The sequence below is a fragment of the Lepeophtheirus salmonis genome, chromosome 6, assembly GCF_016086655.4.
Source record: "Lepeophtheirus salmonis chromosome 6, UVic_Lsal_1.4, whole genome shotgun sequence".
In the NCBI taxonomy this organism is placed as follows: Eukaryota; Metazoa; Arthropoda; class Copepoda; order Siphonostomatoida; family Caligidae; genus Lepeophtheirus; species Lepeophtheirus salmonis.
The window spans coordinates 41,023,621-41,046,962 of record NC_052136.2 but is presented as its reverse complement, the minus strand read 5'-3'; the positions used below and the strand labels follow the sequence as shown (position 1 = coordinate 41,046,962).

At 32.8% G+C, this 23,342-nt stretch overlaps 1 protein-coding gene across 1 annotated transcript; it reads right to left on the bottom strand.

Annotated features, from left to right (window-relative positions):
* Nucleotides 1-18,943: 18,943 nt before the first annotated feature.
* On the bottom strand, nucleotides 18,944-22,872 carry pont (RuvB-like helicase pontin). Its single transcript, XM_040714501.2, has 3 exons — nucleotides 20,195-22,872; nucleotides 19,753-20,123; nucleotides 18,944-19,698 (listed from the first exon to the last, which is right to left on the bottom strand). The coding sequence occupies exons 1-3, from the start codon at nucleotides 20,579-20,581 to the stop codon at nucleotides 19,077-19,079; spliced, it is 1,380 nt and encodes a 459-aa protein (XP_040570435.1). The 5' UTR covers nucleotides 20,582-22,872; the 3' UTR covers nucleotides 18,944-19,076.
* Nucleotides 22,873-23,342: the final 470 nt, after the last annotated feature.

Genomic DNA, 23,342 nt, shown 5'->3' with positions numbered 1-23,342 from the left:
GTCATAATTTTGGTAAGAATAGAAAATCGTGCGAGGAGAAAAGAATAAATACGCATGGCATCATTGATTAAATAATATACATCTTCTATCAAGAACGTTATCATTCTCGCCTATATTATTCAATATTAATATAATATTAGATGCTGATAGTCGATAGAGAACTGAATAAAATTCCTAAAATAACGTCGCCTTCTGCCTGGATTTCTGAAAATGGAGGCTCAGGAATTTGGAAAATACTTACCGGATGAGAAACAGATGGCTTGTCGGATTTGTCGATATAAATGATGTGCCTTTATTGCCCTGTCTAGAATTCCACACCACTCATGATCCTCATCTCATATCAAGAGCATTGATATTCATCTAAAAAATCAATTTAATGATGAATACATCAAGTCAGAATTTAACTCTGATCTCACAAAGATGCTTTTTGTATGTAATATACCCTCATCCATTTCTAATCATCCTACGTTCAAAAAATTTATGGAGAAATATACGGGTAAACACGTCCATTCCCGAGGAACCATCATTAAATTAATGGAGGATGTTGGTAAGGATGTCATTTATAGAAATACCCCCATTATAAATTGTGATGTTGAGATAATTTTCAGCATGTCTTGAGTTATCTACACAAAATTACGATCAAGTTATCAGTTAAAAGTATAAAATATTTACTAATTTCGAAATGGAACTCTGAATTTTGTACTATGTAACAGTAACTATTCAATTTTTTTAAAATCTAACCACAAAATATCATTCTATTTTAGCTAAACATATCAAGAATTATGATACACGACTCATTAAATGGCAAAAACAAGTGCTTAAATGGTCACAACAACGGGGGTTGTAACTTTGGATGGTGTGCAACTAGTTTGTCTGACACTAGTTTCTTCACTTAAAGACTTGGGTATGATCATTAAGTTTTCCAATAAAACATAGCCAATAAATATTACTTTTTTGTCACTTAAGGATTAGCTATGGCTCATAAGCTCCAAGAAATGGTGTTCAGAAAACTCATCAAAAGGCAAAAAAAATGGCTTAAATGGTCACAACAATGGGGGTAGTTGCATTGGGTGTAGCATTATAATTAGCAATTGTGTGTATCCTTCATGATAATAGTATGTTGTTATACAAGCATAAATAACCGGGGGGAAATCTTTTTTTGATGCTCTTAATAAGGAGTAATAAGGCTGGACATTACTACATAATTAGCTTTTGCTTTAAATCTTTACGATGTCATGTTAGAAAACTACAATAAGTTAAGAATGGTTGCCTGAATTGTCTTATCAGTTATAAAGGAGTCTTATTTTTATATCTAAGGTAAGTAATTAAGGTTTAAAATTATAAAAATGAGCCTATATATTTCTAATAGAAGTGGTATTTCATTAGTACTTTAATCAAAATAAACATTAAAAACATATAAAAAAGAAAAGGCACTATCAAAAAGCAAAAAGTTGGTCCAAGTCTATAATTCAAAAGTTTTTGATTGAAATTTAGCTTTTTTTCTATTAGCTTCTGAATTCTTAGCTGACATTCTCTTTTTTGTTAAAAATCGTATGTTCAGTTTAGCACTTAAATTTTTACCCATGACATTAAACAAAGCGAATGAAATTCTTTGAAGAAAAGCTGACCAGGAGTGTCCTTCCTCGAACTTTACTCCTACTACAGCGATAATGTCAGAGTTTAAACTGTCCTGCATCCTGTCAATGAATGTGGCAACAAATGAATCTCTAGGATTTGGGGTGCCAAGTAAACTGTCTTTATCTTCAGGAGTAGCTGTGGTTTAAGAGAACATGGAGTGAGCATAAAGACAGGAGAGGTAGAGAAGGTTGGATGGAGTCGACATCCTCCCTTGGCTCATTATGTCAACGAACTCTTTCAGGTCTACATGCTGATTGGTCGGGTTATCGAAGGTTATTGAGTCCAGAGGTGTGTCTCTGATTACTCAACACTGACTGGAGCAGCAACTCTTTTCAGGTGTCTTGGGGTTAGCAGGGTCACCAAATTAGATGAGCAGATCTGCAGATAAAGTCCTGAGCTCACATTTTCCCACATGAGTGCGGTTGAAAGAAAACAATGTAAATATTTTCTAACTGTTGGGTTGGTGAAGAGGAGAGCCATTGGCTCACGAATGAAAGAGAGCTTAGAAGCTTGTATAGGTTCAATCTCTGAGGAGATGAGAAACTTCACTAACTTGTTGAGAATGTCTTGCCAGGTCTCTGTTTGATTCAATTCTTCTTTTGCTTCCCAGAATGGAAGCCAAATTAATGGCTTGAATCGTAGTCTTGACCTTGCCTTCTGAGGTGATGTCTCAAACTGGAAGCTGGCTACTACTTGGGGCCCAATTTCTCATCATGGGATAGCTTTAAAAGGGCAACACTTGGTTTTGTGATGAGGATGAAGTCTGATGGGAATGTCTCCTTGGCCAATTTGTCACCAAGTTCTTCTACGGAGAGGACTGACTCCTCAATCAAGAGTTCAAATTCCAGATGCTGTTGTAGGTCATTGAACTGTTGAGCCCTACGTGATGTAGTTGCAACTTGAGTTGGCCTTGATGGCGCTTTATGAGTTGAGAGATAGTTGGGGTAGTTTGACCATAGAGATGGTACTACATCTGTTTGAGGTACCTGTAAAAGAAGGACAGTTATAAGCATACTATCTTTCCAACATTTTATACAAATACAGAAACAGATACGTACAGAAGGCATCGAAAGTGAGGAGCTGTCTTACCTCTTCTTTAGAGCCTTGCCAAGGGTCGAACTTCTTTTAGACTCACAGATGAAATCAGAGTCGTTGAAATGCAGGGAACACAGCTTTGTACTTTTGGATGCTGCCGAATCTGTCTTCTTTAGATCTGTTTCTCTTGGAATGGGTCTCAGCCAGGCGGTATGAAGTCCGGAGTTTCTCTCTTTGTTTGGCCACAGATGGATCGTAACACAAGACTGTTGTGTTGTTGTCATAGCCCGTTCTACACCCTGGAGCACAACACTTAGTTATTAATAAGTAATAACTTATTACTCTTTGTTTTACCAAACACGTTGTATTGTTGTTTCTTTTCGATAGACCCATGTTGCACACGAATTTGAATTCATGTTTGCGCGTGCCCTGTCCTACTTACAGGAGTCCTTGATCAAGGTTAATAGAAATACATGGTTAGACCATCATGTAATAGGGCCTACTGGAATTTTCTATTTGATGTATCGTACTGATTGCTAACTAAGATAGACAGATTTTGACAAGACACACAACCAATCATAGTCTATGATTTTACTATTGCTATAATTTCCAATTTGATGTATCTTACCGAGTGCTGGGCAAGAAAGGCAGAATTTGACAAAACATGTAACCACTCATACACTATGACGACAATATTAAAAAGCAATTGCACACAAAATTACTCATTTTGACATTTTTGCTAGAAATTACATCTATTGTCCTTTTTTGTGTGCAAATTACTCATTTTTCTTGTCTTGTATCAAATAAACAGATACAAATTGAACTCTAGCTTTAACTGATGTTGTGGAGGCTTTCCGGATTGTGTCTTGAGATGACCTAGAGTCCTACAATTTTCTTTTGAAAGTCATATATTACCTACCAACATGAGATTGATGCTTTGGCTTCAGATTATGCTTGAGATTATTTGGCTTCATTCTACTGTTAGCCAACTTCTCCTCACAGAAAAAAAAATCACCATGGGAAGACTAGAGCTTGTGGAAGTGAATCCCTTTACGATGTATTCTTCTAAATACTGGCGAAATTTTATTTTTTGTAGGTGGCGCCTTCCGGTTTTTTTGCATAAATACTTATATTTTATTGTTATATTTATAATTACTTCTTAAATTATGCTTATATATTTTATTCTCACAGTATTTTGTTATTCACATATATTTGAACACATTTTTTTAAAAGAGATTGTAAGTAGTGATGAAAATCATGTGTATAATGGGCATGTTGAAAAAAGAAAACCAAAAACCAACATGGTATCCCTGACAATTTGAAGAATGTTTTGGAGAAGATCAGCTACAATCAGCCGTTACAAGAGAGGAAGGAGAAAAGGATATACACAAGGACCTTTGCTGGAATTACTCTGATGTCGATCTCTAATTCTACTCTGAGTCCAACAAGGACATACAATTATAACTCCGCAACAAATCCTCAGGGTTACACTCCGTCTTTTATGAGCACACGCAAATGTTTAATCAGATTTTGAATATAATTAAATCTATTTAGGAAAGGAAGTAAATTACTCAGAAATTAAATAATAATGACAACTGAAGAAAATGCATTCTTCAGATGACCAATTCAAAAAAAAAAAAAAAAAAAATCATACTATTTACATTTCTAATTTACAAGAACACGCCTCAGCAAAGTTTATCATCAAATCTTAATACTTATTTAAGAACATTTTTAAATTAAAATTGGTACACTTAAATGGATACGGTAGAATAATTTTGGTAAAAAGGGCGTGGACAAAAACGTTAAGGTAATATCGTTACGTGGTAATATCGTTGTGTACATTATCATTGTGTCACAAAAAAATTGTGGGTAATATCATCGTGAAGCAATATCATTACATATAAGCAATATGATAGTGATTAATTTCATTGTAATACAATATTATCGTGTGCAATTTCGTTGCAATTGATATTATATTCAGACGATAAAACTATTAAATAATGATGAAACATCCCTTTTAATATGGCTTTATACACTCCTGGCCCACAGGTTGTGTAGGTGAACTGTTGAGTCCCGAGGCAAGTTAAATTTATTCTCTGCCGCTTCTCTGAGCATCAACAACCCCTTTTAATATCTCAAGTTTAATAGGTGAATTCCTCGGCCCAAGGCAGTTTAAACTACACCGCTGCCGTGTTTCTAGACACCAAACAACCCTTCTAATATACTGTAATACACCACGACCCACAAGTTGTGTAGTTGAACTTATTGCGTCCAATGGATGTAGACATATGTAAGACTCACACTTATAATTTGTCCCTTTTTTTCTTACAGGGAAGGTTCTTTGTTCTCTTATTTAGTTTGTTTTATTTTTCTTATACGTAACAACGAAATTTGGTATTGTTCCTCATTTCCCTAATTAAGAGTGAATCCTTGATCATTCACTCCCTATTCTAAGAATCGTTAAGCCAATATTGTCGAGACTAGAATTAAAGGAAGCTTGTAAGAAAATTAATGTTATTTGACTAAACTGACTCCATATTTACTCTTTTGAATGATTATTACATTAATGATAAAAATTAATTGAAGAGACAATCTTTGTTATATAATATACATATGTAGCTAATTAATTGGAAATCATGTTTCAGATCTTTTGTTTCATAATGCCAGCCTGCTATCGAGTACCAAATTGTCGCAGTGGATATAAAAATGCACCAAAGGCCCCTACTGTGTCTCTACACTCGTTCCCTCATGATAAATGTTTAGAAAGTTCCTGGCTTAGAGCGATTCCTAGGCAAGCTGATGGAGTCTAGGCACCTTCTAAGAATTCATAAGTATGCTCCCTTCATTTTCAAGACGATGATTTTGTTACAGAAAATCGAGATAAGCTCCAAAAGAGTCGGAAAAAAAACAGTTAAAATCGGTGGATATCAATCTCAATAATCTATATTTAAAACCATCTTCTATTCCGAAAATTTTCCTAAATCTTCCTAAGTACTTTTCTAATCACAAGCATGAGAGAAGAACTTAAAAAGGCACTTTATCAACAAGGCTTGCAGCGGAAAATCTCAGTATTCTCCAAGATGAAGATTTTTTTTTGGAAAATATACTCTGTGGGTGACTTTGATGATTTATGTTCAAAAGTGATTAGTTAAATAATTCTGGCTAATATCCATTATAGAAAAAAAGATAATTGTATTCAATTTTATTGCTTGGAAGGTTGACAACAATGCTTCCTTGAAATAATATTCACTTTTTTTATTCAAAAGGATATGACATTCTTACTTTTCCATAAGAATATCAAAATGCATCATAAGATTATTGAACACATACGTCGGCTGCTATTTATATATTTCTGGCCTAATAATGAAAATGCGATTATTTATCATAAATTTTTTTTCATTGTCTTACAGAGTATTCTCCAGCATGATTCATACACTTTTGCAGGCGCTCGAATTAATTGTCGAAGCTTTCTTTCCACTCCAATTGAGACACTTCCTACACATGGTTTTTAAACGCTTCAACAGCATCTTCTGGCGACAAAAATCGTTGACCACGCATTTTTTCTTGATGTGCAGGAATAAAAAGAAGTCATTGGGTGCCAAGTCAGGGCTGTACGGAGGATGACCAATCAATTCGACGTTGTGGCTAGTGAAAAAGGCGCTGGTTTGAGCCGAGGTGGAGAGCTCGCATTATCATGGTGAAAAATGATTCGTCTTCTCTTGTTCGTTTTTCGAATTTCTTCAAAGACTTCTAGCAAACAAATTGTAATGTACCACTCAGAATTGACCATCCTACGATGCTCAAGTCGCCACATGACCAGTTTTGCCGAAGAAACAGGCGACCATTTGCTTCGAAGTGTTTCTTCCACGAACAACTTTCGTTGGATTTGACTCGTCTTTGAAGACCCACGCGGGCGATTAATGTTTTGTTTTGTGCTCATACGCATAGATCCACAAAAAAACTCACCTGTGAGCGTATTTTTTCAACATTTCTTTGCACCAATCGACACGAGTCTTCTTTTGAGCGGTTGTCAATATGTGCATATCCAACGAGAACAAACCTTTTTACGGTCAGGTGTACATGCCATATCGAATGTAGGCTGGTAGAAGAAATGCTCAAGGATGCCACTATCTCACGGTATGTCACATAACGATTTTGCATTATCACTTCAGGCATGGCATTAATGTTCTCTTGCACAACGGCCGTTTTTGGACGACCAACACGGAATTTGTCTTTGAGCGAGCGTCGGCCACGATTGAATTAATTAAACCAGTTTCTTAGAGTGTTATAGGATGGTGCTTCATCGCCATACAAAGATTTAATTCCATCAACGCACTCTTGTCGTGATAATCCACGTTAAAAGTTGTGAAAAATGATCGCACGAAAATGTTCACGACTTAATTTCATTTTTTGCCGAATTAATTTTTTCAAGTCACTTTAAACAACAAAAAATGATGGTCATACTTCAAAAAATTATGAGTACGATTATGCTAAAAAAATGTTAAATTGCACCTGGCAACACTTGGTGTATCCTAGGCCCGAAATATATATATAACAACCTACGTAACAGTTGAAGAGAAGATTACTTCTATCAGTATGTTTCAAAATATATTTGCCTATATGAAATCTTTTAATTCTTCGTCAATGCGAGAAACCATTTGCAAAGGCATGAATGATTCTAATAAACTTATTAGAAATTCGTCATCGGATCTCGACTCTCATCAGTGAAAAAAAATGACGACGAGTCAAAATCAAACGAGGATCTCAGAAATGGACACATTCTTTATGTCCATGTAATATCCAGAAACTATAATGCAATGAAATCTTCACGAAAGTTGAAGGAAATATGCGAATCAAGATATGGAATATCAAAATATTTTTTGTTTTACTTTGCTGTTAAACGGATTGTCTTAAGAATATATACAAAATTCAAGAAACTTTCGGATAAAAATATGATGGCAAGATTATCAGACGAATGTAATAAACCGTTCCTTTGGTCGCCTAACGCTTTTGAGCATATAAATCTTTCTCTGTATACCTCAAACTTAAATGACCCTCAGACCTCTCTTTCTCAAAGTGCCTCCAAAACAACTCAAAATACCTCCGAGTTAAATGAACCCCAAGCTTCTCTTTCTCAAAGTGCCCTAAAACATGCAATGAAATATTTGTCTCACTTTTTACACTCCAAAACAAAAACACAGACTTAGAAATTTTAGTATCAAAATATAAGGCAAAGTCTGGAAGACTGGAGCTTGCTTTGGCTACAAAGGACCAAGCAATTGACTACTGCACTGAGGAAATGAAGAAAGTGAAGGACAAAGTTAAAGAATTGGTATCCCAATTGAAAGAGTTAACTAAGAAAAACGTTAATTTGGTGAAAAAAACAGAAACTTGTAAAATCAATTTGAAGAATGTGAGCGGAAGTGCACTACGTAAAGAACTTCAAATTACAAAATCAAGCTTGAAAATATATAAAATAAACATAACGAATTAATATTGTATAATCGAATCATGTCTAAAAATAAGTTACTCCACATAGTTCCAAGAGCTATATTCAACTATATAAAATTAATTAGGAAAATACAATCTATGATTGATAAATTAAAATCAGAAAATTTATACTTACAGGATAAACTTAGCTCTGAGATAGCAACAAGAAATTCTAATACCGTCCTACTTTTGAAGACTTATCCAACATCAATTAGAATCTTGGTTCAGACCATGAACTTTGTTTAAATGGTTTTTGCCCTAAAATGATAATATCATTATACCAAAACGGAGCATTATAGAATTAATGGGAAGGGAGTTTGGCATTATTTCTAGTCTCCAAACTGGTGAATTCATATTAAATAAACCCAATGTTACGCTAGGATTTGATGCGACAACAAAAGAAGACGTTCACGTTAATTCCATTCATTTTACCACAAACGAATGAAATTAAACCAACATAATTAACAGCATAAAGAACACTTTAACCGATCGATGTCCTTCAAACCATGCATCCATTAGAGAAATGAAAAAAGAGTGCGATATATCTTTGAATAAGCTGCACTGTAATTAACATCCCGTGGAATCAATTACGTCTTCTATAAAGGCAGCTTTGAAGAAATTGGAAGAGTCTAAAGGAAAAGTAAATTTACCAAAGGGTAAAGATTGGATAGCTGCTAATTTAATATATAACATCAACAAATTGAGATACAAAAAATGGAAAGGGTTACCCCCCCCCCCTGGATTTGTAATTTTCTTGAATATAAATAAACTACAAAAAAAAAAAAAAAATGACCAAGATATAGAGAAAATCGTCTACATATTATATTTCTTATTGCTGGAAAACTTTTAGAATATGATGATACATTTAGATTATTTTTTAGTACAGGAACTTCTTGTAGAGGCTTAAGACATCCCATTTATGAAGATTTTAACAACATTACTTGTTTAACCCAACTTCATGTTCTAGCTGTGCTGCGCAAACTTCTGACGGGGAAAGGGATGAAAATTTTTTACAACTCATATGTTAATCAATTGAACAATCTTGATGCGACTCAAATAGTTAAATAAATTGTCGAACGATTAAAAAACAGTTCTGCATCGATTTCTAAATCAAATAATGATTTCTTTGGAGAACTTTTAGGAAACTCTTTTCGTAAACTTCAAAGAATTAAAATTAATTCTTCCTTCAATGATTGACGAAAGCTTGCATTTCTTCCACAAGAGTTGTTTAAGAGAGGCAGTTTAAAAAGTATTTTGAATTAGACATTGATAACTTATCTGAAAACTTGAAGGAAGAAATTACGTTGGCAAGGTGTTACAACATTGACTATATATCACTTCGATTAAGAGCTTCAAAGAATGATACAGTACATTATTTAGAAAAGATGGATACTCCGCTTGGAGAAGACAACATAACAAAAAGTGTAAAATTTGAAAGACATTTAAAAAAAATATATATATATACGATGAAGATGTTGGAAAGGAACTACTGAAGAGAATTTTTTTTTGAAGGAAGCATCGGAGGAAGATAGTTATAGGGAAAAAATAGAATAAAAATTAAAAAAAAGGTGATTTAAAAAAAACATTTAATTATGTTAAAAATATCGAAAAAGGGACTAAAATTGAGGTTTAAGATATTTTAAAAGGAAAAGTTATGGAAAGAAATGTATGCCATTTATCGCTTGTAGATTCACAACTTAAAAACTTTAATGCCAAAGTGGAAGATTTTAATTTAGATGAAATGTGGTATAATATTTCATATTGGTCTCAAACCAAAAAATACGACACTGTAGAAGAAAGCGAAATGTCAGCGTCTGCGTTAGGAGCTGATGTTTTAGTTGGAGATTAATTTTTTTTTTTTTTTTTTGATTAACTTAATCTTACAATGTTTTTATTATTATAATTTGCAAAATGTTTATAAATATTTACTAGATATACCATAAATTAGTATTTACTTCTTTGTAAATAGAGATTATTACTGAATTAATAATTATTAAACTACATAAATTGTATAGTAATAGTGATTTCTAAATTTTTTTTGGGTGCTTTCATTAAGTTTATTAGTTTATTTATTATTAATAGTAATAGGTATGCGTTATGTTTATTATGATTTGTGACGTCATTTTCAAATTTGCAGCACCAACTAGTTTTGAAAAATGCTAATTCGAAGTCCAGAAGACAAACTTAGCTTAACTAGAGAAGATTTTTATAAAATGGAGTTTTGTTAACCCAATAATTTGTTTATTCTAGTTCAAAGATTATGATGTTTATTCTTGGTTATTTTTTCATATATATTTATATTACACTATGGAGTCCAATTTAAGTCTCGAGTCCAATTTCTCCTCTCTGACAATAATTGACCATTGTATCTTAAATCATACATTTATTATTATAATAATAATCAATCAATCATATCACATTATTCATTTGATTCGTTCATCAATTAATTATAATGATAACTCACTAGAGATAGAGAGGTTTCGTGATTTTTACTGCATATTCCAAATCTCCTGTCCTTTTTGTATAAGTAAACAATAATAAACATTTCTCAGATCTTTCATGATGAGTGACCAAGAAGCAAAAAGGTAGAGGACCCTAGACCTTCTGGATGCCAAAATTGAAGTGCTCCAGGGGCCTCATTTTCAAGGGGGCCAAGATGAAAAAGGATGGAAAATACCTCTCAAGGAAAGAAAGAAGTGGGGGACACAACTTGAAAAGGGATTCTGAGCTTATTGGGGGACCTGAAGAAGAAGATCAAGGAGAACCCCACAAAATCCATGAATCGCCTCTCTAACGAGTTTTATGTGGACGAGGGGACAATCAGGAGGGATGTGAAGGAGGCCTTTGGGTTGTCCTCTTACACAAGGACACAACACCACCTGTTGACAGACACTCTGAAGGAAATGAGACTGCAGAGGTGCAAGAAAGTTCGTGCATCTATCAAGGCAAATACATCCACGTGTGTCCTCGTTTAGCTACTTGGTTTAAAGCTTTAGTTTGCTCAAGAAATTTTAATCGCGCTCCCACTGAATTAAAAACCAGTGACATTCTTTTTTTCACTCTTAGCTAAGTATCTTAATTTGACAACTCTTTATGATTGCAATCAATTTCCTGAAATTTATTTAACTTATTTATACCAAAAAATGAAGAGAAATCAGGTACAAGTATAAATGAAACTTAAACATCTAAAATTATATTTAAAATTAAAAAAATCCATAATATAATTAAACCAATGTTTTAACACTATTAAATATTTGATTCATTCACACAAGTTGTTTTATTTTCCAAAGTTTTCATCTTTTAAACTCTGACATATATCCTTAAATAGTAAACCACCTTAATAAATACTCTCTCAACGGTAGCTGAGGACAGCAGTGAATAAATCAGAAGGTAACATTTGTGCTTTATTAGATCTGAAGGGAATTCTACCAAATATTCAAATTACAATTAAGAACAATTACTAAATTGATTGAATTCATATTATCACATACAAATAAGATTATATTAAGTGCTAATGGGTAGTCGTTCCCAAAAAGTGTGTCTTGTGGCAATTTTTAGTCTACTGCATCATTTCTGACAACCATACATTATTTGCAAAACTTATAATATTCAAAATAATTGATTTAATGGAAATAGGTATGTAAATAGATTCCATTTGTCTTTTGGTGGCCTTAAGTACAAAAAGTTTGGGAACCATTGTCTTAGGGGACATTTAATTACAAGGTATCGTTCAATTTCCTCCATTTAATCCGGATAATTAGTTTGAGATTAAACACAGGGCTCTCAAGTTTTTTAACTTAGCCTTGCGTGAGAGTTTGAGATATTATGTTAATTCACAACATTAAAATATAAGAAAATCGTATTTCAGTTGGGAAAATTCGTTTACTAAAGAAAAAGATTCATCTTCCAACGTAATCTCCACACAGAAAGAGCTGGCGGTATCTTTGAAGGAACTGAGTCTTCTAAGAGTGGCCAGCTACATGAGAGGCAAACTCGTCAACCGAAGACAGCAGAGAGTCACATATACAGCATACAAAAAAATATTCTACCTTATCTTGAGACATAACTTTAACCTTCTTTTTTTGAAATCAACAAAATTATTCTTTAACTCTCGAATTTTTTTGATGTTATCTCATAAGATGAAGGAACGGAACAAGTAATATAAATTTATATAAATGAGGGAAAATTCGAGCGATTTTATAGCTCTTCTAAAATGGTGTGCGCGCTCCCGCTTGCTATTCAAAACAATGAGCGCGATCCCCCTCTCGCTCAAGAACGTTTAGCTCACTGATGCTGCTTAGGTTATAAGTCTTAAAAAATTCAATTAATGAGGGTGTATTTTCTCCCGTTGTAGATTTGATACCTTACACGAATGTTCGGTGTAAGTACATAATAAGCCTTAATAGTTGCAATGGTCTATAGGCTGAATGAAGGATATTGTATTTGGTCGAAAAAGAGAAATTTTAGTATGTTCATTTAAATTTGTGTAATGTTCCGCGAACACCACTTACAGACGGAAGCAACGGACCGGAGTAAAGTCAATAAGAACACCTTTGGATTGGGGGTACTATCATACACTAAAACATATATTCTGTAAGGGATTACATTTAAAAGGACGTACATACATTTGAGTATTAAAATATACAAACTCGTAAAACACTAGGTACCTACCTATCTATTTAAAACAAATCCCTACGTCATGATTTAAAAGTAAATAAAAGACAATACATAACAATTTGAAAGGCCTGTAGGATGACCTGGTGCATTATCTAAGGGTAACAAAATTTTAAAGTCTAAACCATTATCTGTGCAATATTTCTCACTTGTAGGGTAAAAATAGTGGTTGAACAAATCTTCAAATCAAACTTTTATGACCCTAACTTTTTAATTTGCACGCCAAAATACTGGGGAGCATTTTTGAATAACCTTTGAGGGCAAAAGGATTTTCTGCACGGTACACAAGGATCAGTTTTAATTTAAAATCGCATGCCGCATTTCCAAATAATATAAGTGTCAGACGATCTTTTGAAATTTTAATTCCAGAGCTTGACTTTTCTTTTGCCAATATAAAAGTGCGTGTGAACTTTTTTGTTTTAAATAATCCTGTTTCGTCGACATTAAATATTGTGACGCTTTCGCCTTTAGACTTTTTTTGCCTTGGATACTAGGGGAATAGAGGGAATGCTATTTCTTCTTAGTTAAGGAGGTTTGTTAGTGGAATTTTTACCGTTGTATTTACAATTCTTTAAACCTTAACTATAATAGGTAGGTTTCAAAGCATTGGGAAGGAATCACGGAATGCTACTGATACGGTCCGTTGCGAAGAATCATTAACATTCATATGCAGTTCATTTCTTACTCAAAATGCTATGAAGAGATATCAAAAACTCTAGATGTATTTGTGAATATGATATATTTAATATTTATGTAATGTATCAAAATACTTCTTCAACTTATCAGTTATCACAATCATAGGTTTGTTTGATTGTGCTCGCTTCGACACTTCACGTGTGATTCTCTCCCTGTGCCTTAAGAGTAAATTTTCTTTTATTCAGTCTTGTGTGTTTATATCTTATGTAATTTTGTGATTCTATGCCATTAATTAACCATCTTTATATTACTGTGATGCAATATATGTCTTCAAAGAGGATACTTACTTATCAGAGTCACCTTAATAAACAATTATCAAATAAGATATGGCACAATAAATCCTAGGGATCTTCCTAATCAGCCTTTCAATTAATTCATGCAGAATGAAAAAAGTCCTTATTCTAGCTATCTAACTAACAGGAGGATTTTATCTGGAGATTTAATGTGAACAGGAAATTGATCATATCTAACCAAAAGAATATCAAGGAAACTCTCGTTAAATTGACAACTGTTTTTATTCTATCTGTCTCCTATATATTGAGAGTTGAATATAAATAAACTGGAACCAATATATTATTCTGAATCATGCCCCAAGTTTGAAGCCTACGTAATTAATTAAGATTTGAAGAATTGCGATTGTCTAGTTGGCTTACTTTTTTATTTCTAGTTTCAATAAGCTGGAATACAACAGTAAAAATTCAACTAACAACTATATAACTGAGAAGAAGTAATATTTCCTCTATTATTATCCAAGGCAAAAAGTCTCAAAGCGAAAACCTCTAAAGTCAAAACAGTGCAATGCTAAAACGTCTTTAGGCGAGAGCTTTAAAAGGCGAAAGCGTCTCAAGACGGAAGTGTTACAAGGCAAAAACGTATAAGGCAAAAATGTTTAAGGGGAATCATCCTAGAACCGTTTATAATTTAAAAAACTGATGTTCAGCACAGCTTGACTTGCATTACTTTTGTTATATACTGAGGTACAGTGTTACCATATGCGCGTAGACATTGTTGAAATGCGGTACAGTTAAAAGTAGTGAGCGCCAGAGATTGGTGTAAGCAGAACCGCAATACTTAATATTATATTTTTTTGCATGGTAATTTTATTAAAAGCAAAATACTAATAGACAAGGTTATCATAGACGCTATTTTTATGAAAATTTTATTGATATACATGCCCAATTCTGTGACATCATATATATAAAATATACAAGGTTAATAGAAATACAGGGTTAGACCATCATGTAATCGGCCTTACTAGAATTTTCAATTTGATGTATCGTACCCACTGCTGGGGTAGACAGATAGATTTTGACAAAAAACGCAACCAATCATATTCCATGAAGCCACTATTAAAAGCGTGGTGGAAGTCAAACATCAGTCGTACACGCGTTATAGACGGTATAACCTTGTAAAATTTATAAATCCTATAAAAATAAAAAATCTTCTTTAGTATTTCAACGTGGCAAAGATTACTCTTTAATTACAACTTGATCATGCTTATGGCGTGTGATTTTATTAAATATTCAAACAAATAACTTTTTATTTGGGATTATATCTTATGTGTTCTTGAGAAAGGTTCATTTGCTAAGAGGAATTCCGATATTCGTTTCCTTGTCTCTATTCCTTCAGAAAGAGTTCGTAGAAGAGTTTCGACTTGCTCTCATCCTCATTTAGATGGCGCATGGTAATGTCTAGAGATGTTCAAAAAGCTATTATAAAAGCGGGTCGGATTTTTTCAGTTCCTAGCTGATTCAAGGAGCTTACTATATGTTTTTATTTACCAAAGCTGTCATCATTATTCTTTTATTGTTTTTATAATCACTACACCATCACAAAGCCAATGGAGTCCATAAATAAATTAGTGTTGGCAAATATTAAGGAATAACTTGTGGGAAAGGATATCATGCCTTAGATGAGACTACAAGTAGATCCAGACATTACTTATTTTTCCATGGTCTCGGAACTAGAAAAAACCTCGGGCATGAGGACTTTGATTTTTCCTGAACACTGAAAATTTGGACTCAAATACAGCTATTGTATTGTATATATACAGTATTGGATTTTCACTCTTTTCTTTAATTATATTTACTATTTAGAATGAGTAATTAATCATTAATAATTATTTATGGAATATGAAGATGTAAAATAACTGATTAGAATTATGAATATAGGTAGATACGAGTATAGTATTTTATCTTAATATTTTGTTTCTTATATTGATTGTACTAAGTAGGTTCTATTGAAAATAACCTCGACGAAAATGTGTAGCGACCTCATTCATCACTACACATTTAAGTTGTGCGTATAAATTTCCCTATAACAGATGTTTTATATGCCATGAATGGATAACGTTATCATTGTTGATTTACTGATTGCATCACTGTTTTCATCCATGCCATTGAGACTGAATTGAATTGTTTTCGATCATCAGGATTAAGAAACAAAAAATTTACTTCAGAAATATCAGTATTGCTATTTTCGAAGTAATTAGGACAGAGCGTTGCTATTATGTTCAGACAATGAGTGAGGCAAGTGACAGGCAACATCATTGAAAAATATTGCTTAAGATTTTGACTGTTTTTATACAACAAGGTACACCATCGATAATAAAAACCTTTAGTCTGTCGTTACAGAAATCGGAGCCCAAAATGTTGTTAAGACTTTTTATTTCAATGCTTGTAATTTTTCTATTTTCAGCCTTCTTAATATCTTCCAAATTTATGAAATAAGGGCAACTTATCAATACTGCAGTCATGGACGGTAGTTTTGTCTAAGACGAGAAGATTATCATTTCCTGCGAGTTTTTTCTTAATATTTGACCACAATACTTTACTTCGGGACTCCATTGACTTTGTAATGTGGTAGCGAGAAGAGGCTTTGCCAATATAAATATGCATTAATTTTATAAGATTTGTATGAATCTCAATATGGAGTGGGGCATTGCAGGAGACATGTATCTTGTTCATATCTGACATAAAATTAAAAGAATCAGGACTTGATTCATTATATTCTTAGAATAAAGCTTCAAATTATTATAACTTTTATTATGCTGTTGGAATTCGAATTTTTCTCTTCTTGGCTCCCAAAATCAAAAAGGTCACATGACAAAATTCTAGAAGCCTTGCCATAAATCTATACTTTTTCTCCTTCATTATCGGCAAAAAAGTAATTAAAATTAATATTTATACATAACAATTATATAATAAAATTGTATGTCATTTAATGTTAAAAAAATAAATATAATTGTTATATTTTATTTATTATTTTGTTTCTAGCATGTTCAAATTCTTCTTAAGAAAAGTAAGTAATATGGGAATTGTAACAATAAGTCATTAATAAATTTTTTTTAAATTAAATACCTGTAATATACGAATTATATTTTATTTTATCTTACATTAAGGAAGACTACAAGCTATAAAATAAACTTAATTTTTTATTTTTGCGTTATTTTTATTCAAACTTTGGGAATTCCCATCACAGTTAATACATTTAAACAGTTTGGTTTGTGTGTTTTTTTTGTCTTGATGATGAAGGAATTTTTCTTTGATGCCCTCCATAAACTGAATGCGATTCATGGAAATGATAATTTTGTAATTAAGTTTTGATAAAAATTATTTGTTGGACTAAGTCTAGAGTTTAGAATCGACTACGAAGTAATTCCATGCAATTTTCCCTATACAATATACGTAAATATATTTTCCTCTTTCATGTCGACAAGCGTATAGTATGAAAATAAGATGTAGTCCCAGATATGGGATCACGGGACAATATGATATATTGAAAAATAAAGTAAATTATCAAAATTTGCCTTTATTGGTCTAGCAGTTGCGGTTCTTGAACAGCTAGAATCAAAACCGACAAAATCGAACTGAGACCGCAGTATATTGCTTACCAATCTCGGTTCTTGTGCTCATTTTCGTTTGTTGTATTTTTTTTGTATATTTATAACCTTTTAATATTTTATGTACATAACTTTATGTAATTTAAAAACGTCGTTACTTTTATTGTATCACGCAAGCTTTCCTCCAAAAAGAAACAGAAAGAAGGCCAGAAATCATGTGGTAGTTAGGCAAATAAGTTACTCATACGAACTGCTATTTTTCTCTTAAGTACCACGAAACATTATTGTCATATTCTTTTTTTCACAATTTTTAAAAAGAATTCAGAATTTCACATATGTATTATTCATAATATTAAAGCCATAAATAGTATTTAATTCGATATTCTATTATAATATTGCTTAAAAAATATTCTATTAAAAGCTTAGCTATTACCCCCTTTATATGAAACATGTGTACTATGTATGTGTAGACTGAAATCAATCCTCAATTATCCATCTTCCTGTGCCCCCTCCCCTCACTTTGAAACCCATTTTATTAAGCAACCTTAGTTTACTGCTGGAACTTGGGGCACTGCGCACTCTGCGTATAAGGCCCTGTTTATTTCAAATATTATTTCCTGGCCCTGAATTTTCGAGCGACACCCCTTGTTTTAAGTGCCTGTTACCAAACTGAACCTATATAAAAATACACGAGACCGTTGAAATGAAAGAACCGACACCGATAGAACAGTTTAACCTGAACTTGGCACGACCTTGTCAATTATACATAAACCTGGTAGTTTATTTTATCCCCCCCCAACATTTTTTAAACGCACCGATGAGGTTGCGTAGTAGATCCAATACCACTCAAGATTTATAACTCCTTAGCATGTAGGTAAAATTTACATCCATTAAATACTCGATTCACAATATTTAATAACCTATTAAGGACACATAGATAAAATATTTTTTGTCTCTATGAGTTAGGTACGTATTAATATTTATACATAACAATTATATAATAAAATTGTATGTCATTTAATGTTAAAAAAATAAATATAATTGTTATATTTTATTTATTATTTTGTTTCTAGCATGTTCAAATTCTTCTTAAGAAAAGTAAGTAATATGGGAATTGTAGGTACAATAAGTCATAAATAAATTTTTTTTAAATTAAATACCAGTAATATACGAATTATATTTTATTTTATCTTACATTAAGGAAGACTACAAGCTATAAAATAAACTTAATTTTTTATTTTTATTTTTATTCAAACTTCGGGAATTCCCATCACAGTGCATGTGACCAGAGGAATGAATAATGTGAAAATGATTATAGCACCAAAGGAGAAGGACAATATGCATCACAGCCATATTGACTATCCTTTGTTTTTACGAGACCCTGGAGCTAACTAATGGATTTAGTGTGGGCATAATTCCAGTATTCAAATTTGTAGGCTTTGGTTCAAGTAATAATTTTTGCTCATAATCGTAAGTAGCAAATAATAACGAGATCATTTCCAATAATTCAAAACCTTCCTCCAAAAATGAAAAAATAGAAGATTAAAATCAGAATAAATTAATTATTGAAAAAAAAACCCAATTATTTGGAGCATATATTTTAAAATAAGGTACAATAAGTCAAATGCTGAGGGAAATAGTAAGTGGAATATTCGGTTTACATTCTAAAATGTCTTCTAAATTTATACATTAGATTGATCTTTTAATGCATATATTTATCATCATTTTCTTTGAGCATAGCAGCTGAGGATTTAGCATCCAAAAATAGCTCGCCAATGTCTACAATATCTTCCTTTCGAATAATTGTTCGTCCACATATTTTAGCCGCTGTCGCTGCAGGAGTAAGTAATTGAGTTGCAAATCTAAGAGTTGTTTTAGCTCCAACCTCACTCAAATAATTGATGGCCTCTTCATCAAGAGATAAGCCCTCTGTCGTTGCACGAATTTTAATGATTTGGACCATTTCTTCCATAGAATATGGGAGTGTTCTGATGATGAGTACTCTGTCCAAAAGATCGAGCGGTATTCCATGAGGAGAAATAACATCCGTCCCTCTAATCGTGCATTTACCCCGATTTGTTGCAAAAATAACGATAGGAGCAATTGTAGATTCAAGTGCCCGATGAAGGTAAGTAAAACATTCGATATCCAACATGTGAACTTCATCAATGAACAGGACTCCAGGAACTAATTCTGCGATACCTTCGTCTATATATTTGTTTACCACCTTATTAATTTCTTTTCGAAGCTTATCTGTGATTTCGGTCTTCTTAGGTTTCATAAGTTGACCCACCATTGACAGAATGTCTTGTCCACCTTGGGGTCTAAAAAATGTAACTATTACTATACATAATATACGTTTCTAAAAAGATTATTACCTCGCGTTTGCAGAATCAAGATCGTGTAGAGTTACATCTTGAATCACTTCTTTGCGCTTATGTACATCGCCCTTAGGTATGGGAACATACTCCTCAGCCTCCAAATCGAATTCGGTGGCGAATGTGTCACTTCTTCCTTGTCTTTTACATGCACCAGAATTTGCTTCGATATAAATGACATCCCCTACTTCAACCCTTTCCTTTTGAAGAGACTCGAATATTGATGGATCCAGTTTTAGTTGTTTCGTTCCTTTTGCTGTTTTTAGACCAATAATAACGTGACTCACGGTTTTTCCGTAATTTCCACTTGGATTCTCTGTTTCAACAGGAGTTAACTCTGTCACTTCTCCTTCATGAACCTCTTTTGTTTCCTAGATTCAAGGAAATGATTAAAATTCGTTCAATTATTAATTGATTAATTATACTATCAGGATTCGTTTACCTTGATACGTAGCCCAATAGCTCTTCTAAAGTTCTCCATTAAAACCTCAGTTTTTTTTATTTCCGAACTAAAGACCTCAGATCCGACCATGGGGCAAAACGGCACCTTGGAGCCCAATTCTTGACTCACAGCTAATGCAATTGCAGTTTTACCCGTTCCTGGAGGTCCAGCGAGAATGACAGCTCTTCCAGCCATTTTCTTTGCCTTGATGAGATCTAAAACAATCCCTGCAGCCTCTCGTGTCTGTTCCTGTCCCACTAAACCGCAAGTTGAGGCACTACTCTTCATTACAGTTCCCGTCTCAGGGCTCAGCCCCAAGCCCTTGACGTGGCTATGCGCGGAAATACGCTGGGTTTTAACCGTTGACTTCACTTCGTCGATCTTCATCCCTTCTTATCGATCAAACAATTCAAATGTTCTATTATTAATTCAATAATAATTATTCTGAATATGATCGGTTATTCAAACAGAGGTTTCCGCGTGTATTAATTTAATAACACCAAAGAAAATAACAACCACTATGACTATTTTTATTGGTTATAAATGTTCACATATGACGTCACACTATTTATATATACAAAACACACACACTCTCCCAACCTCTCATTCTATGAAAGTATTTAGATAATTATTAATCGGTGGGTTTAATAACATTTTTATGGAAAAAAATAAGTGGCAGGTTTTTATTCAATATGTCTAATTTAACAGAGCCATACGCCAGTAACGGCTCAACAAAAAGCCTCACTCTAAGTGGGTAGACTATCCATTGCAAACATGGGTTAAAACCAAGAGCATGAATTCGAACTGAAATCATTTTCAGACATCGTTTGTTCCAGAATTCTCTATTAACAGATGCCCATCTCTCTCATGTGAGAAATACCAAGCAATGCAAGAAGAGGACGAAGATCTTCGCATCCTTAAATTTATGAAATGTACAAAAATTTAACAAATTATTGATGATAATTAATAACTATAAAATTAAGTAGGACTTAAGATCAATTTCTACTGTAGTAGCACGTATACTCCTTTGTGTGGTCGAGTTCTTTGCCATAAGTATGTATGAATAGTTTTGTAATGTATGCATATCTGTACTATTTTATAATGTATGTATGTACTATGGCAAACAGCAATAAATTCTTAACTAACTATGTTTAATTTATTTTATTCTTTAATACATCATTGTTGTCTCTTCCTTATTTATGAGAAAAAATATTATTTTTTAACAATGAAACATAATTCACTCATTTAACTTTTAAGTATTTCATTTTAATATTCCTGACTATTACATATTTAAGGTGTTATTTGAAAATCCTCTCTCCTATACTTATTATTGCCACATGTACACACTCCTTCAAAAATCGATCCCCAAATTCATTGTAATAATTATTATACTTAAATTCAATGTTAAGCCAATTTTTTGTCATGGGATTATGAATACATATTTATTAAAATTATATCTAAGCTATCAAAACAATCAGTCAAAGTATCTATTGTAATTGAAAAATCTTCTTATTACATTATTAAATTTTTGGTAACTTGGTAGAGAAACATATTAAATCTTCATATTATGCTAATTGACTTCCAAATACCGATGAAAAAAAGATGCACCGAAGAATAACTCTTTAAAAAATTTGATTCTTTTGACAGAGTTTTTTAGTGAGCAAAAAGTGTTAGGATAATTAACAAGTATACATGCGAGTATCAGACAGTCTAAATCTGTCAGTCATAATTGCAAGATTTGGGTAGTTCAGTTTATTTCTTACTGAATGGTTAAAAATCGTAATTACTTTTTTCTTCTTGCTCATCATTTTGTTATGTTAACAAATCTTGAAATGCCGCTTACGGTAAACTGTTTCTCAGAAGGCTTTAATTTTCCTTTATATTCTATGTCTCTTTCCCTCTCTTTCTGCTTATTTGACTCCATGATCCTTTTTCTTGCAATTTTGTCAATGGGCTCAAGCATCCCAGTCCTATTTTTCTGCTCAATATATCCTTGCCAATTTCTCCCACAGGGATCTTTTTAGAGCAACGACTCATATCCCTGGGTATCCCTTTGCTATAATGTTCCCATGAGTAAATGTCGTGCATATCCTCACTCTCTTTGTTCATTTGCTTAGCTTTGATATTTTCTGTGTTTAGTCCACTTAAAAAAAAGTTTGAAAAAATCTTTCGACGTTCCAATTTTTGTATTTTTTTACAGACTATAGGTCGATTTTCGGTGGAGCAACGGAAAAAGTACAACTATGTCTCATTGCCCTATGGAACCTTCGAAATAGTCGGTATTGAGTCTAAAGGTCGATTTTTTGTGGAGTATCGTGCAAAGAGGCAAAGTAGAACTATGAAATCATACTTGACAAAATCCAAGAATAACGATACAGTCAATAGGGAAGGGTCCATATGGCAATAAGACATAGTTCGTCTTTTTCCATTCCTCTATCAAAAATCGACCAAATATTTTACTGATTCTTGGAGGATTAAACCTTTCCCATACTGAAATCAAAGTTCAGTGGTCTGATTGTATGCGTCCCTTTTCACCCATTTTCCAGGTCAGATCTCATTCAAAAGTTGCTTTATCTTCAACAAACATCGAAAGACATCTTTCGCTGGATTAAGGTCTTTTGGTTGGCCAAATAAAATATGCTCCTAGAACGTCTAGTCACCCTAATGTAAAATACTTCAATAGTAAAATTGTTTAACTAATAAATCAAGAGATCGCCATACAAACATTTTTAAAATATGACGCATTATGTGTCATATAAAGAGTCATCTACCAGAAGATGTAACAGAACAATGAAAAAAACGTATTTTACATTATTTGGGTTATAAAATAGTATTTTCTTTGCAAAAAAGGGCATAAGTATTTTTTTCTTCTTCTTCCTTTTTAGCGTGCAAGCCTTTATTACTTTATTGTACCCTTCAAAAATCCCCTAACATTTAAAAAAATATATAAGATATGCGCTGTATGATAATTGATAGTACAAATACTTTTTAATACAATTATTTTTTAAATGATGTATACAAAAAAGTTTTATTCATACGGAAACCTTTGAGCGCAAAATGTTTTGAGCATTAAAACTTTGCTATTTCAATTTTCATTTTGTACGATAACCTCTAATGTTCATAGACTATAATATATTTATGAAAAGGA

Coding starts and splice junctions, on each gene's coding strand:
- pont (XM_040714501.2), bottom strand. CDS start 20,581: ATGAAGATCGACGAAGTGAAGTCAACGGTTAAAACCCAGCGTATTTCC. Junction 20,124..20,194: donor CTATTGGGCTACGTATCAAG/GTAAACGAATCC, acceptor CCTTGAATCTAG/GAAACAAAAGAGGTTCATGA. Junction 19,699..19,752: donor CTTGATTCTGCAAACGCGAG/GTAATAATCTTT, acceptor TACATTTTTTAG/ACCCCAAGGTGGACAAGACA.